The sequence below is a fragment of the Fusarium redolens genome, assembly GCF_020744475.1.
Source record: "Fusarium redolens strain MPI-CAGE-AT-0023 chromosome Unknown BKA55scaffold_11, whole genome shotgun sequence".
NCBI lineage: Eukaryota > Fungi > Ascomycota > Sordariomycetes > Hypocreales > Nectriaceae > Fusarium > Fusarium redolens.
Window position 1 is genome coordinate 1 of NW_025763674.1, and position 12,519 is coordinate 12,519.

The 12,519-nt window shown below is 49.1% G+C and overlaps 7 protein-coding genes across 7 annotated transcripts; 3 read left to right on the top strand and 4 right to left on the bottom strand.

The window, feature by feature from the left end:
* Positions 1–11: 11 nt before the first annotated feature.
* Positions 12–476, bottom strand: BKA55DRAFT_691819 (uncharacterized protein; the record flags this gene model as incomplete). The annotated part of the gene is made up of 2 exons (XM_046199675.1): positions 12–339; positions 395–476. Coding segments are annotated over 2 exons (410 nt in total), but the record flags the coding sequence as incomplete, so codon positions are not given.
* A 661-nt stretch (positions 477–1,137) lies between these two features.
* On the bottom strand, positions 1,138–3,492 carry BKA55DRAFT_572794 (P-loop containing nucleoside triphosphate hydrolase protein). The gene is made up of 3 exons (XM_046193165.1): positions 2,989–3,492; positions 2,518–2,933; positions 1,138–2,463 (listed from the first exon to the last, which is right to left on the bottom strand). Exons 1-3 carry the CDS (start codon positions 3,297–3,299, stop codon positions 1,607–1,609), a joined length of 1,584 nt encoding a protein of 527 aa, XP_046047230.1. The 5' UTR covers positions 3,300–3,492; the 3' UTR covers positions 1,138–1,606.
* Positions 3,493–3,620: 128 nt separating this feature from the next.
* BKA55DRAFT_572799 (uncharacterized protein) lies at positions 3,621–5,014 on the top strand. Its single transcript, XM_046193166.1, has one exon. It carries the CDS (start codon positions 3,749–3,751, stop codon positions 4,748–4,750), a length of 1,002 nt encoding a protein of 333 aa, XP_046047231.1. The 5' UTR covers positions 3,621–3,748; the 3' UTR covers positions 4,751–5,014.
* A 14-nt stretch (positions 5,015–5,028) lies between these two features.
* Positions 5,029–6,421, top strand: BKA55DRAFT_72250 (uncharacterized protein). Its single transcript, XM_046201033.1, has 3 exons — positions 5,029–5,704; positions 5,772–5,933; positions 5,987–6,421. The coding sequence occupies exons 1-3, from the start codon at positions 5,322–5,324 to the stop codon at positions 6,039–6,041; spliced, it is 600 nt and encodes a 199-aa protein (XP_046047232.1). The 5' UTR covers positions 5,029–5,321; the 3' UTR covers positions 6,042–6,421.
* A 91-nt stretch (positions 6,422–6,512) lies between these two features.
* Positions 6,513–8,952, bottom strand: BKA55DRAFT_515889 (RNA ligase-domain-containing protein; the record flags this gene model as incomplete). The annotated part of the gene is made up of 2 exons (XM_046188043.1): positions 6,513–6,767; positions 6,817–8,952. The coding sequence occupies 2 exons, from the start codon at positions 8,950–8,952 to the stop codon at positions 6,513–6,515; spliced, it is 2,391 nt and encodes a 796-aa protein (XP_046047233.1).
* Positions 8,953–10,121: 1,169 nt separating this feature from the next.
* BKA55DRAFT_691824 (uncharacterized protein) lies at positions 10,122–10,778 on the top strand (the record flags this gene model as incomplete). The annotated part of the gene is made up of 1 exon (XM_046199676.1): positions 10,122–10,778. One exon carries the CDS (start codon positions 10,122–10,124, stop codon positions 10,776–10,778), a length of 657 nt encoding a protein of 218 aa, XP_046047234.1.
* On the bottom strand, positions 10,660–12,305 carry BKA55DRAFT_72244 (ribonuclease P 40kDa subunit). The gene is made up of 6 exons (XM_046201031.1): positions 11,971–12,305; positions 11,774–11,918; positions 11,659–11,721; positions 11,508–11,609; positions 11,329–11,457; positions 10,660–11,273 (listed from the first exon to the last, which is right to left on the bottom strand). The coding sequence occupies exons 1-6, from the start codon at positions 12,112–12,114 to the stop codon at positions 10,783–10,785; spliced, it is 1,074 nt and encodes a 357-aa protein (XP_046047235.1). The 5' UTR covers positions 12,115–12,305; the 3' UTR covers positions 10,660–10,782.
* Positions 12,306–12,519: the final 214 nt, after the last annotated feature.

The following is a 12,519-nucleotide window of genomic DNA, read 5'->3' on the forward strand; positions in this document are numbered from 1 at the left end:
ATGCCTTTAACTGGCTCTCAGTCCAAGTGTCGAGAATCCAATCCTTGACGTTGAGCCAGGCAGATTGGGCGTTGCCCTCAGTCTCATACCAGTTGGCCTTTACTTGGGACAAAAGGCTATCCTTTGAGGCAGCGGCCTCGTTCTTGCCCTCCTTACCCTTTGATTGCAGGTAAGAGCTAAGCTGGTTGGTGTCCCAGCTGTTGTAAGGAGAAACAACGTAGTTCTCCCAGTTCTTCTCAATTAAAGACTCGAGATCCTTGCGATCGGCAGGTGTTGGGTAGGGGACATCGTGATCTGCGAGCCAACGCTCCAGCTCGGTCTCGTGCCATTTGTTGTAAACTGTTTCTCGTTAGACTATGACGCAGGCCAGGAGAAAAGGCGGTAGCAAGCTTACCAGGCTTTGAGCCAGGGAACCATGTGCTGGCGGTGACACCATTGATGGCCACCGCGGCCAAGACGGCGTTTAAGAATCTCATTTCGACTTCTGCTTCTGCTTCAGAGAGATGGAAATGTTGGTGCAAATCTTCTTCCTTGTATAAACAATGCTAAGTCGCGAAGAAATGGAAGGAGCTAGGTCGCAGAAGAGTGTGATAAAAGAAATCACCTGGGGGGAATTAGAGGATAAAGAGTTGGAAGAGGAATGAGAAGAGTTACGCAACTGAAGCGAGATGAAGGTGGGAAAAGAAAAGACAGATTGTAGGAGCAGAGCAAGCCACGGGAAGGGAAATCTATCACGTCACTGTGCCGTTGTCATGGGTGGCTGGAATTTGGCAGTTTACACTGAGTAACTGAGAGGTACAGAATACTTACGCAACAGCTAATCAAAGCCTGGATTATGAGAGGCAGGTGCACCAACACAGTTCCACAAGAGTCTGTATCATAGTACTTCATCACTCGTCAACAAAGGGGCAGCAGCGTCACCATCAGCATCATCATTGCCTATCGTTCATCATCGCGATGTGATTTTGCAAAAACAAGCCTTGGATGAGTGCCCTCCCCAGGCGCCACCATGACGTACTTTGCATGACCCGCCCCGCACAAGCTTCAGGCTCGAACCGGTAAGACGCCTGGTGACTAAGCCTACGAGCTGCATATCGGTACATTCCGCTGCCAAAAACTGCTCTAGCTGGGCTGAAAATGTCCTTCCAGCGAAGCACAAGCTTGTTTCTCGTCCATGTTTAATCGAACCGCTCTCCTAGAGGTCGATCTCGATTCTCGAATGGAACAAATGCTCCGGTAAGGTTGCTTTCTGGCCAAATCCATACATATCAAACAAACACTGTTAGGTCATACAGATAGACCTGAGAAGGACATATTTCTTTCCAGCAGGTCTACTAATTCCCAAGTTGATGCTGACATAATGATCTTTGTCTGGAGACTTCTACGACTTGGCTAGGTATTGTTTACATGACTACCTTGGAATACTTGAAGTATCGTGTCTGGGAGTGTTGAAGCCCTGTCCCTACTGCTGTTCTTATACAATCCCAAGAATATTAATATAACAAACTGGTTCGAGGCAATAACCAACACATCCCAGGTAATAGGAAGCATCTACATCGACAGTCAAAGTCGATTTTTAGACTCTCGAGTTGAGTTAATTCACCATTCAAAAGTCAATGCCCCATGAAGGACGGGGACACGCCGAGATAGTGTTACATTGATCTATGTTCGCCTTTACCGCGTCTAATCCCCAATGCCCCGGCTCGTGTGACATGTAACCCAGTCCGCAGTATCTACCATCATCACAATTAAGCGTAGAAGTTGACAGTCTGTTCAGCTTAGTTAGCAAGCAAATCCCATGGCACGACACCAAGTTTTCGTCACTTACGTCCTTCTTCTTGGCCTGCACCTCAGCAATGGCATCAACATAATGTTCGTGGCCAATCTTGTTCTTGCCTGATCGCAAAGCAATCATACCAGCCTCCACACAAACAGCCTTCAACATAGCACCTCCAAACTCATCCGTGCTTCGGGCCAACTCGCCCCAATTGACACCAGGGTCGACCTTCATCTTGCGAGAATGGATCTTTAAAATCTGAGCGCGGGCCTCCTCATTGGGCAGGGGGAATTCAATCTTGCGATCGAGTCGGCCGGATCGAAGAAGCGCAGGATCAAGAACATCGACTCGGTTTGTTGCAGCCAACACCTTGATACGGTCGTCAGAGGCGAAACCGTCGAGCTGGTTCAGTAGTTCCAACATGGTTCGCTGTACCTCACGATCGCCACTTTTCTCGCTGTCGAAACGCTTGGTACCAACTGCATCCAATTCATCGATGAAGATGATCGCAGGAGCCTTCTCCTTAGCCAGCGCAAAGCAGTCACGTACAAGCTTGGCACCATCACCAATAAACATCTGAACCAATTGAGGACCTGCCAGCTTCAAGAACGTAGCATCTGTCTGGGCTGCACAGGCTCGTGCTAGTAAAGTCTTGCCTGTACCTGGGGGACCATACATCAGTGCACCTAAGCAGAGTTAGTATATATGATTGCCTTTCACGACTTTTCCTCCAGTGTTACCTTTGGGGGCTTTGATGCCAATCTTCTTGAAACGCTCGGCCTCTTTCATGGGCCATACGATTGCTTCCACCAACTCTTCAATCTGCTTGTCCAGTCCACCAACATCAGTGTACTGTTCTGTAGGCTTCTCATCCACCTCCATAGCCTTGACTCGGCTGTCGTACTCGGCCGGGAGTGTATCGAGAATAAGGTATGAATCCTTGTTGACACCAATAAGGTCACCAGGCTTTAAGTTATCGGCGTCGACCAGACCAATCAAAGGGAGGAAGATCGTTTGTCGTGTAGACGTCTTGATGACGGCCGATTTTCCAACTCGAGTGGCATCCAGGTCAATGTTGGCACCCTCTTCTGATGATTCCGCCGTGGGGTCCAGATCAAGGAGCTCCACGACGTTGCCGACAAGGTAAGGGAGTTGTCTATGAACCAAGTTAGCGATGACGCCCACACGCTCACGGTTTACCAGAAACCAACCTGTTGTTGGCAATCTTGTCCTGGTTCTCCTTAATCTTCTCGCCCATGGCAGCCTTCTCGTGTGATAACCGCGAGAACTCGCTCTTCATGATGCGGGAATCGTTCTCTAGCAAGCGTTTGCGTGTTTGGATGTCTTGTGTGCTCAATCCCAGGATCTCTTCGTCAAGGATATCGTCGTCCTCCTCCTCCTCTGCATCTTGCATGTCGGCGTCGCCATCAGTAGGCTTCTTTTCTTTCTTGTCGTCGCCATCTCTCTTCTTCTCCTCCTTGTCTCGGCGGTCGAGATCATCGAGCTCCTCGAGAGTCGACATGGTGGGAAATGACGTGGATTAAATCTGATTTGAATGCGGTGATACAGTTACAAGTTCCTATTAGGGGTGTTGGAGGTAAACGTAAAGTCGTTGTGTTGGCGGACAACTGTGAATTGAATGGAAAAGTCAAAAGCTATTGATGCTCTAACGACAGACACCCAAGATCAAGCTGTCAGGTAGGCAGTCAGGTCGCGCGTAATCAGCCTGGCCTGCCAGCAACAGCCCGGCATTGGCTCCAGTGGCCTTGCAGTGCCGGGGATCGGCGGTGGGTTGATCCGATGCACGGGCCAAGTCCAGATCGTAAACTCTCGCAATTGGCATGTAGCGGCTGTGAGTGCTTGTGGAATTTTTGATCTGGCTACGAAGCCAGCAGCACAATTTCATGTATGTACAGCATTGACTCTTGAAAACCTGCTATTTTTTTCTGACATACTCTAAAGCTAGAAGACATGGCTTCACGAATATCACGGGCTGCGTCGCCCTGTCTGCGTCAATTGCGCAGAGAATCACACCTCTCTCACAAACCATGGACCACGGCTCTTCGCAGTATTTCGACGTCGCCAAACTATTCGGCTGCGGTTACCGAAGTTCGAAAGCCAATCGACCACGCTCCCATTACCAAACCCCCCAGCGCCCGACCAGTTGAGACGAGAAAGAGCCAGTTGATTCGAACCTACACATCACTCCTCCGAACGACTCCCTTGATCTTATTCTTTCAGCATAGCAATTTGACGGCCGTAGAGTGGGCTGCAGTGCGGCGAGAGCTGAGGAAGGCTCTTTCCACAGTTCCCAAGCCCAATGCGATTCCTGGTACTGAACCTGTCGATATCACCCCATTAGTCCAACTACAGGTGGTGCGAACCAACATGCTGCGCGTGGCACTCAAGCTTGTCGAATTCTACGATCCTGAAGCTGCTGCTGCGTCGGAGAAGACAACGAGAACGGTGCGGGGTCCTGTTGTTCATGATCTTTCCGAAGCTGCCTATGAAACCATTAAGAATACCGAGGTACCTGAGGACTCGAGCTACGCTCAAATCGAGCCAGTAATGGTTGGCCCTTTGGCTGCCTTGGTTCTCCCTGCCGTTTCTCCAGCCCATCTCGCTGCAGCATTGACTGTCCTGGCGCCTGTTCCGGGTAAATTCCCGGCTCCTTCGAGGAAGAAGAACCCCGGTTTTCACGATCCCATTTGTCAGAGTGGGCTTGCTAAGCTACTACTTGTCGGTGGCCGTGTTGAAGGCAAGATCTTTGATCAATCCGGTATCAACTGGGTCGGCGGTATTGAGGGTGGTCTGGAAGGCTTGAGGGGCCAGCTGGTGGCCATGCTCCAAGGCGTCGGTTTGGGCATCACCAGTAGCCTGGAGGGCGGAAGCCGAAGCTTGTGGTTGGCTCTGGAGGGCAGAAAAGGCCAGCTAGAAGACGAGGCCAAGGGCGACAAAAAAGACGGCGAATGAACATAGAACTGGGGGATTTTGAGATACGATGTACAAATAAGACGCCTTGTGAAGGCCATGTATGTTTAGATGTACGAACAACATATTGGATCGCTACAATGTCAAAGTTGGCTAGATCGGGAGTTCTCTCGGCAAAGCCATATTCCGTGCCACTTTGTCTATTGATTACAGAAGCAAACGTCAGGAAATTCTCTGTTGCTTTGGAGGAAAGACAGAAACGTTCCAAATGATACTCTGCTATATCAGGACCTAAAAGTATTTGTGGCTGTAATGTGTGGCTGAAAGCTACTACTACTATATGCAGGTACTCTATGCGAGAGCTAACTACTACCTTACCAAGAACAACCTTGACCTACTATCACCGCCCCGCCTCTCGATCAACTCAATCAGTCGCAAATCACTTTACAGCTGCACGTCAAGATCACCGCTTTCCTATTAGATATCGCAAAAGTGTGAATTAAAAGGCAAACAAGGCGCCTGGAAGTTACAGGTGCTCGACCGCAGTCTGTTCACCATTCTATCGACATTCAACACATACAATACGACATATCCATTCTCATCTCTGGCAACCATGGACTTCGCTCCTTATCAATCATCTCCTCCGGAGCATTCACGTGTAACTTCTCCCGACTATGCATCGCCTCGACCATCCTACGATGCCAGACGATCGTTTTCGCCGGTCGCTTCTCCTCCACCGCTTCAGCACCCGCAGCCACAACGAGGATGGAGCGGTTTTGATGGCCAGTCAGCTGGCTGGGCGGCCATTAGTCCTGATAACCGCGCTTTTGGTGCATCAAGCACAATGCCTGGCGCCTATCCTGCTGCCGAAGTCAGCGAGTTCGACACAAGTTTAGGAATGCGCCTGGATTACGAAGCCTGTCTAGCATATGTCGCATTTCCACCACTGGGTGCGATTATACTGCTGATCTTGGAGCGGAATAGTGACTATGTGAGGTATGATTAGATTTTCCAGGCCTCTCTGAAACTGCCATGTATGTTCGTCTTCTGACATTCGCATCAGGTTTCATGCTTGGCAATCTGCATTGCTATTCACAGCCATTATGGTCTTCCATCTTATATTTTCATGGTCAACATTCCTCAGCTGGCTATTCTTCCTTTGCGACATTGCCTTAATCGCTGTCCTCACATTACGAGCTTACAAAGATGCAGAGATACTCGACAGGTACGCGAAATTCTCCCAGTCCATACCGATCTCGTTACTGATAGACTTCTTAGATTCGAGGTGCCTTTTTTCGGTGCCCTAGCTAGTCGATTCCTTGATGATGAGTAACGAATAATTGAGTTGCACACACTACGTGTACTGTATTGTTTTTTGAGTTTTGCCCATTTAGTCTTGTATTCACAATACCCCTTCGGATCTCAGGGCTCACGATCGAATTACCTCATGCTAGAAGCGACTCTCTGCCTTAACATATTAATAGATATGCTCGCACCCATCTGACAGACTTTAATGGTTCTAGAAAGCCAAGGACCTTCAGCCTCAGCTCTTCTACCTCTTAAGTCCAGCTGATGCACCCAGTCCTTGAAGATCATCTTCCATAATACTTCAAGCCACTTAGGGTACTTGAGATTGGATTCGATCATGAGGAGACAAGAATGAAGTATCTTATTTAGGTCTCGCAAAATCTATTTTCAACCCCTGAGACTGGACTCCGCAGATTCCATATTCTCACATCATGCCAATGCTCCTTGAAAACCTATCACTGCATACTCAACCCTTGCATTTCACTACTCGTCTTTTCTAAAACTTGCTAAGTACGGGTGTCACTGTACCCTTGAGCGTAGGCTTCCCCTCGAACACAACCTCTCCAATCTTGGTTTCTGGGGAACTACCTACTTCCAGCCAACTGGCTAGGAGATCGTTGCTTTCTTTGGGCTTTACGGAATCATCTCGAGTTCCGACCGTTATGTGAGCAACGCGATTTACACACTGCCATTGATCATCTTGGTCTGCTAGGCGAACCACAATAGCCATGATCCTATCATCAAACACAACCTATTTACAGTCAGTTACTGTAGAGCTCATGGGTTCAAGGCCAACTTACTCGTTCAAGCATGACATCGCATTCACCAACCTTCCCTTCAGGGTTACCAGCAGCCTCTGCCTCTTTCTGCAGCGCAGTGTATCTCTGCCAGAGTTCGGGGTGCTCCTTGCTGCCGGCCTTGTGCAGCAAAGTAACATGAAATTTTGGTTGTACGCGACGTGTTTGTTTCAGTTGTGTATAAAGCCGCGAAGTCGAAGGTGGGGTGGCTTTAAAGGCTTGCTCAAGAGCATTGTTGACCTCCTGGGTCGAAATGCCAACAGACATGTATTCCATCTTTCTTGGCTTCTGTACTTTGGGCTTTTGCGGCTGGGGGTAGCTTTTTTTGCCCCTATCTGGTATATCATGCCTGAAATCTGGTTTGTAGCCGAGGGCGAAGTCCATCGCAGCGTCAAATGCTGCAGCAGATGGGACCTCTTTGACAAGGTTTGGAAACAACTTGTGGAGTTGTGTCACAAGAGTTTCGAGGTTCTGTCGGCTGCTAGCTGTAGGATCAAGGTCGATCACTGCATCGAAGCCATCGTCGGGTCGAGAGTGCGGATTGCAGGCTTCATATCGGTTGATAAAGCCCTCCATCACACCAATGAACTTCTCCTTATCGCTTGCTGCATGGATAGTCTGGTGGTTATCACCGCGCGCGATAATTCTTTCCTGAGTAATTCGCCGAATCTCATCGATTGACTCTTCCTCATGCTTGAAGTTCATGCAGACAAGCTTGGCAGAAGAATGCTGGAGCTTGACATCCGTGATGATCTGCTTCCGTTCGTGTTTCTGTGCGTTGTTTCGGTCTGCAATCACGGCAGGATGGTCTTTGAGTTCGTCCAATACCATCTTCGTGAAGCGTGGAGGCCGGCCCTTGCCAGAGATATTGTCGTTCTGAACATGACCCCAACCAAATAAGTGTGAGAGTCCCATAGCGAGGGTTGTCTTGCCACAGCCAATGGTGGCAATAGGGCACAAAATTACATCACGAGTTACCTCTGTCATTACAAGAGGATCCAGCTCTCCCATATTAGCTGCATCTGCACCGTTGATGTTCTTGAATTTCAAGAAGTCGTCGCGGAGAGCGATGATCCCGTGGTTGTTGTTGTACTCCTTTCCCAGCTTCGGGTCTGCGGCAAGTCGTCTTCGGGCGTAGAGCAGATACTCCTCGGTGATTTTGGTGTGTTTCTTGAACTTTGGCTGTTTTCCAGCAATCAAAGCCTTGGTGCATTCTCTCCACTGTCGGTACATCAGGTATGGTTCCTCAAACTTGTACTTGAAGAACCAGTCGCGATAGGGATGTGTAGAAGGGTCGTGCGACATCTTGCAACGGATAACAAAACCCTCGACATCCCGACCATCGTGTGCTCCAGTTTCAGCTACTTCTTCGAGGAAAACCTTGACTTGATGAATGTCGTCCATTGTGATGAGACCCGTTTTATGAAAAGCCCACTCATCGGCAAACTCTTGAACGAAACGGCTGGGATAGGTAGCGAACTCGGGTAGGTTGAGGTTAATACCATGGAGATACAGTCCAGCCTTATCGGGGCCGTATGCTAAGATGTGCTCCTCGAATTGGTCATCACAAAGCTCAGCTACGGCAGTCACGTTCCTCTTGCGGAGCTCTCGCGCAAGATCTGCCTTTGTCTTGCCAACGGCAGCCAGTTGTTTTTCTAGGCGCTTCTCTCCAGCGCTAGCATGGCTGACTTGGATGTCATCTCGGTCACCTGTTGAGTGCTTGCTGCACACAATCAAAGTGTCGTCTTCCAATCCGGCAATGAAAATGATACAGCCGTTCTCCTTGAGTGTCAACTCGTAGGGGCCTTGGGTCCGTGTGAAGATGTTTTCCCACTTGGTCTCATGAACCTCGTTAACATTGAAGAATTTGTCGTAGCCCCTCACGGCGATTTCCGGCTCGTTTCTTCGTGTCTTGGTAGTGAAGAGGCCGCGCGCATATGTGGGCAAATCACGTCGCTTGTAATCCCAGTCCTGCAAGCGCCACGAGTCGACTTGAATGCCATCCGCTGATCCTTTGACATCGAACGTTGTCTTTTTGACTGCGAATCCGCCACGTTTCTTGTCCTTTCGGGCACCGTCCAAAGCACGCACCACGTTCGCTACGGCTTGAACGTCCTGGGGAGTATAAGGGGCAGACATTCTGTCGAGAGCCGTTGAAGAAGCTCGAATATTCTGGTGATTCGTGGTGACTCTGCTGAGGGGTGTGAGAAGAGAACGCAGAGAGTGACGGTAAGCAAGCATGAGGTTGATGGCGATGGTCCTCGGGCAAGATGATACGCTTTCCTCACTCGAGGGGCAATCTTTTGTCGAGTGATCTGACCCAACTTATTCCTGCAAACCCAAAGGATTGTTTTTTCGGAATCTTTAGCATCTGCGATCTGGAAGAACTCACTTTTGTCAAATCCAAGCACACAAGAGTCGTCCGTGTGATGATGCTGGGAGGATCCAGTTGCTTACAGTGCCTGCGGAGTGGACTAGACAACAAGGTGCGTAGTGTTGTGCACAAGGTGTATCTGTGAATGGATATCGACTGAAAACAGATACAAGTATTCCCACTCGCTAGACCTTTATATATGGCCCGGGTCTCTGATGGTATTTCTGTCGAGGCAGCTCAAATGAGGTTGTGGCGGTTGTACTAAGGCTGATGCGGGCCAGGCATAAGTTGAAAACTGCCTTACGGCACCGCCTCAATAAAGAACGACCTTAGACTCTCTTAGTGAGTCAGGCCGCTATTGGGGAGCAAGGGTCACACGGAAGAGAAAGTAATGTTCGATCAAAGCCCCAGGCCTATGTGTTCAGGTTCGGAAGCTGGTTGACCTTTACTTAGTCATCCCATGGATCTGATCTTTTCATATCAGGTCAGGCAAGCACTTTGGATGTGGAGGGGCAAAGTACTAACTCTGGATGGGTCTTACCCTAGAATAATGACCTCGCAGTGTCTGATGCGTCACGCCGGCAACATTGAACGTCGGGCAGGTCCAGGTAAAGCGTTAAATGGGAGTTATAGGGGCTAAATCAGTTTACAGAGTTGCTTTCTGCCTAATAGAAGACCTTATATTGTCTGGATAGGTACCTGAGTGAGGGAGTCTGAATATTTTGTCAGTCGTCATGACGGGTTGTGGGGTTCCACAAGGATGCAAGCTACCCCGCCAAAATCTTCTACAATACAAAGTTTTAGAGCTGGAGGCTTCAACACTGACAACGCGGCAAGCTCAATACCTACCTTAACTTGGTACTACCTCACCATCGAAGGAACCAGCCCGACCCTATCCTTGTCGCAAAACAGCACCGAATAGAAATCTACAGCCATGGCTACTCCGAACCCATTCCTTCTTGCAGCCGATAACAACCCCACGTTGCTGCCCCTCCTCCGAGAGAACCCAGCACTCGCATCATCGCAAGATGAGCATGGTTATTCGCTCGTCCACGCCGCCGCCAGCTACAATCATCTCGACCTCTTGCGAGCGCTAATCCGCGAGTTCAATGTCGACGTTGACCTGAAAGATGAGGACAACGAGACTGCCTTGTTTGTTGTCGAGACCCACGATGCGGCGCAAGTCCTCGTTGAAGAGCTCGGAGCAAACATCAACCACCAGGGATCAGAGGGATTAACAGCTAGAGAAAAGATTGAAGCGGAAGCTGAATTTCCTGCTGTTGCGGAATACCTAACCAAGATGGAAGCTAAGAAGGCCGATGATCCTGCCTCGACCGCAGCGGCTGTCATGCCTGAAGTTATCCCTCCCCCTCCAGAGGGAATGAAGGTTACTGTTGGCACGATGGACGAGACCACAGAAATTCCCGAGGAAATCGACCCAGAGTTCCGAAGAAGAATCGAGGAACTGGCTCAACGCGACGATTTCAACACCCCTCAAGGCCAAGTCGAGCTGCGGAAGTTGGTTGAGGATGCTGTTTTGGGTGAGGGCGGTGTCGGGGATGAACGAAACGTGCGATCAAAGCAAGATTAGGGGATCAATCCGATGATTTTGTCTCCCACATGAGATACCTCCCAGCCGCGCTGGGTGGTCTCAGGATAGTAAGGTCATCACTGTTGCCAGGTACACTTCTCGAAAAGCACGTAGCACCGAGGGAAAACCATGTACCCGAAGGACAAGCAACCAGCACATCCATGAGCAAGCCACGAAGCCACTGTGCTGACATGAAACCCTCCCAACTCAACTTGCAGACCTTGGATGCCTTGGGACCATCGCCTGGCACGGAATACCTTGAAAGATAGGGGTCAATACTGTCACGAGGCTCTACACGCGAGCTACCCAGGCGAATGAGTGAGAGCCACTCGTAAATCTCTGTGGCAAAGTATTCCAGAGACTCGCGATCACTTTCAGAGAGAACTTCTGGGTCGACGTTGAGACTCGGCTGAAGAACAGCGAGATCCTGCAATATGTTGCATGTTGAGGTACAGGCTGTGGGAGAGAACTTTTGCAGGGGATCAGGATTTGGGGCTTGAAAGTATTAGCATGAGGCCAACCTACGGGTTTAAAGCCTGGTTGTGCTTACTTTGGGTTGTGCTATTGCAGAAGAGCCATGTCATGGGTTGTGTGAAAACAGACTTGCAGGCATAGATCAGCCTGTCATAGCCTTTATGTCCTCGAAACATGGATGGATCTCTGAGGTTGTACGTTATAACTTTGTGAGGGTTAGTTGTTGTTTCTGGCACTTGTTATCTGGCCACTCACCCCATCGTGGTTTTGATCCTCTCCCACCCTTTGCACCATACGGTTTACCAACAAGTCCTGCACGTTCATAAGTCTCCTTGTCGACGAACATAGTTAAAACACCTGCTAAGGGTCAGTCCATGATCTCCAAGGATTTAGTCCCTTTGTATACCTTCGCGTAAGGTAAATAGCGTGCCAACCGTTGTCTTTCCTTCCGAGAGCATCATGATATCACCTGGATACATGGTCAATGTCAGACACACTCAAACACAGAGTGATCTACTTGCCCTTTTTTATGTACTCAGTAAAAAAGTCGCCTTGTAGAATATCTCCAAGCGACATTACTACCTTCGAGTAGCGTGGAGAATTTTGAGCGGTACTCAGCTGCTCGCAAGCAGCATCGTAGGCCTCTGAAGGTAGAATTAGATCAACCTAGCCTCAGTTCAGTATTTGATACACTGCGAACATCAATGTTTGTTCAAACCTTGTGAATGAAATCCAATGACATAACTGCGGTCCAAGGCTTGCCCTTGCGAGGAGCTTGTTTGGTATCAAGGTGACTCATGGTGCCGTATGTAACAAAGCATTTTGGCGATTGATAAATCGATGGCGCAGCAGCTGGAAACATGGTTGAAGTTGAGGCAAAAGTATGAGATTATACCGTGTGCGATGCTAAATTCTGTTTTTGCGCGTGTGTAAGTCGCAAATGCAAGGTGTTGGGTAACACAAATAGGAACGGGTTGGTTTTAGCCGGGTTTTTCTCGGTGAATTTTTCTCACAAGATGAGAATCTAAAGAGGATCTCTTGGTCGAGCCGCATCTTCAACTCCTGCAAATTACTGGGTTTTCCAGAGATTTTGTCCTGTAGAACGCTGAACGCTCTAAGGATTCATATCTGATCGTGGCAGGGCCGCGGTAAAGCAATTTCCTGATCAACGAAGTCAGGCATTCAGCGTGACCATCCCCCACTATTTCAACTCAACTCAAATTCTAGAGTGAACAGGACTTCCTCCTACACAACAAAATTCACCAGA

Excerpts from the sequence above, each read along its gene's own strand:
- BKA55DRAFT_572794 (XM_046193165.1), bottom strand. The coding sequence starts at position 3,299 with ATGTCGACTCTCGAGGAGCTCGATGATCTCGACCGCCGAGACAAGGAG. Across the intron at positions 2,934-2,988 it reads GACAAGATTGCCAACAACAG|ACAACTCCCTTACCTTGTCG; the intron begins GTTGGTTTCTGG and ends CTTGGTTCATAG. Across the intron at positions 2,464-2,517 it reads TGGCATCAAAGCCCCCAAAG|GTGCACTGATGTATGGTCCC; the intron begins GTAACACTGGAG and ends AACTCTGCTTAG.
- BKA55DRAFT_72244 (XM_046201031.1), bottom strand. The coding sequence starts at position 12,114 with ATGTTTCCAGCTGCTGCGCCATCGATTTATCAATCGCCAAAATGCTTT. Across the intron at positions 11,919-11,970 it reads CATTGGATTTCATTCACAAG|GTTGATCTAATTCTACCTTC; the intron begins GTTTGAACAAAC and ends AACTGAGGCTAG. Across the intron at positions 11,274-11,328 it reads CTGCAATAGCACAACCCAAA|CCCCAAATCCTGATCCCCTG; the intron begins GTAAGCACAACC and ends AATACTTTCAAG.
- BKA55DRAFT_572799 (XM_046193166.1), top strand. The coding sequence starts at position 3,749 with ATGGCTTCACGAATATCACGGGCTGCGTCGCCCTGTCTGCGTCAATTG.
- BKA55DRAFT_72250 (XM_046201033.1), top strand. The coding sequence starts at position 5,322 with ATGGACTTCGCTCCTTATCAATCATCTCCTCCGGAGCATTCACGTGTA. Across the intron at positions 5,705-5,771 it reads CGGAATAGTGACTATGTGAG|GTTTCATGCTTGGCAATCTG; the intron begins GTATGATTAGAT and ends CATTCGCATCAG. Across the intron at positions 5,934-5,986 it reads GATGCAGAGATACTCGACAG|ATTCGAGGTGCCTTTTTTCG; the intron begins GTACGCGAAATT and ends TAGACTTCTTAG.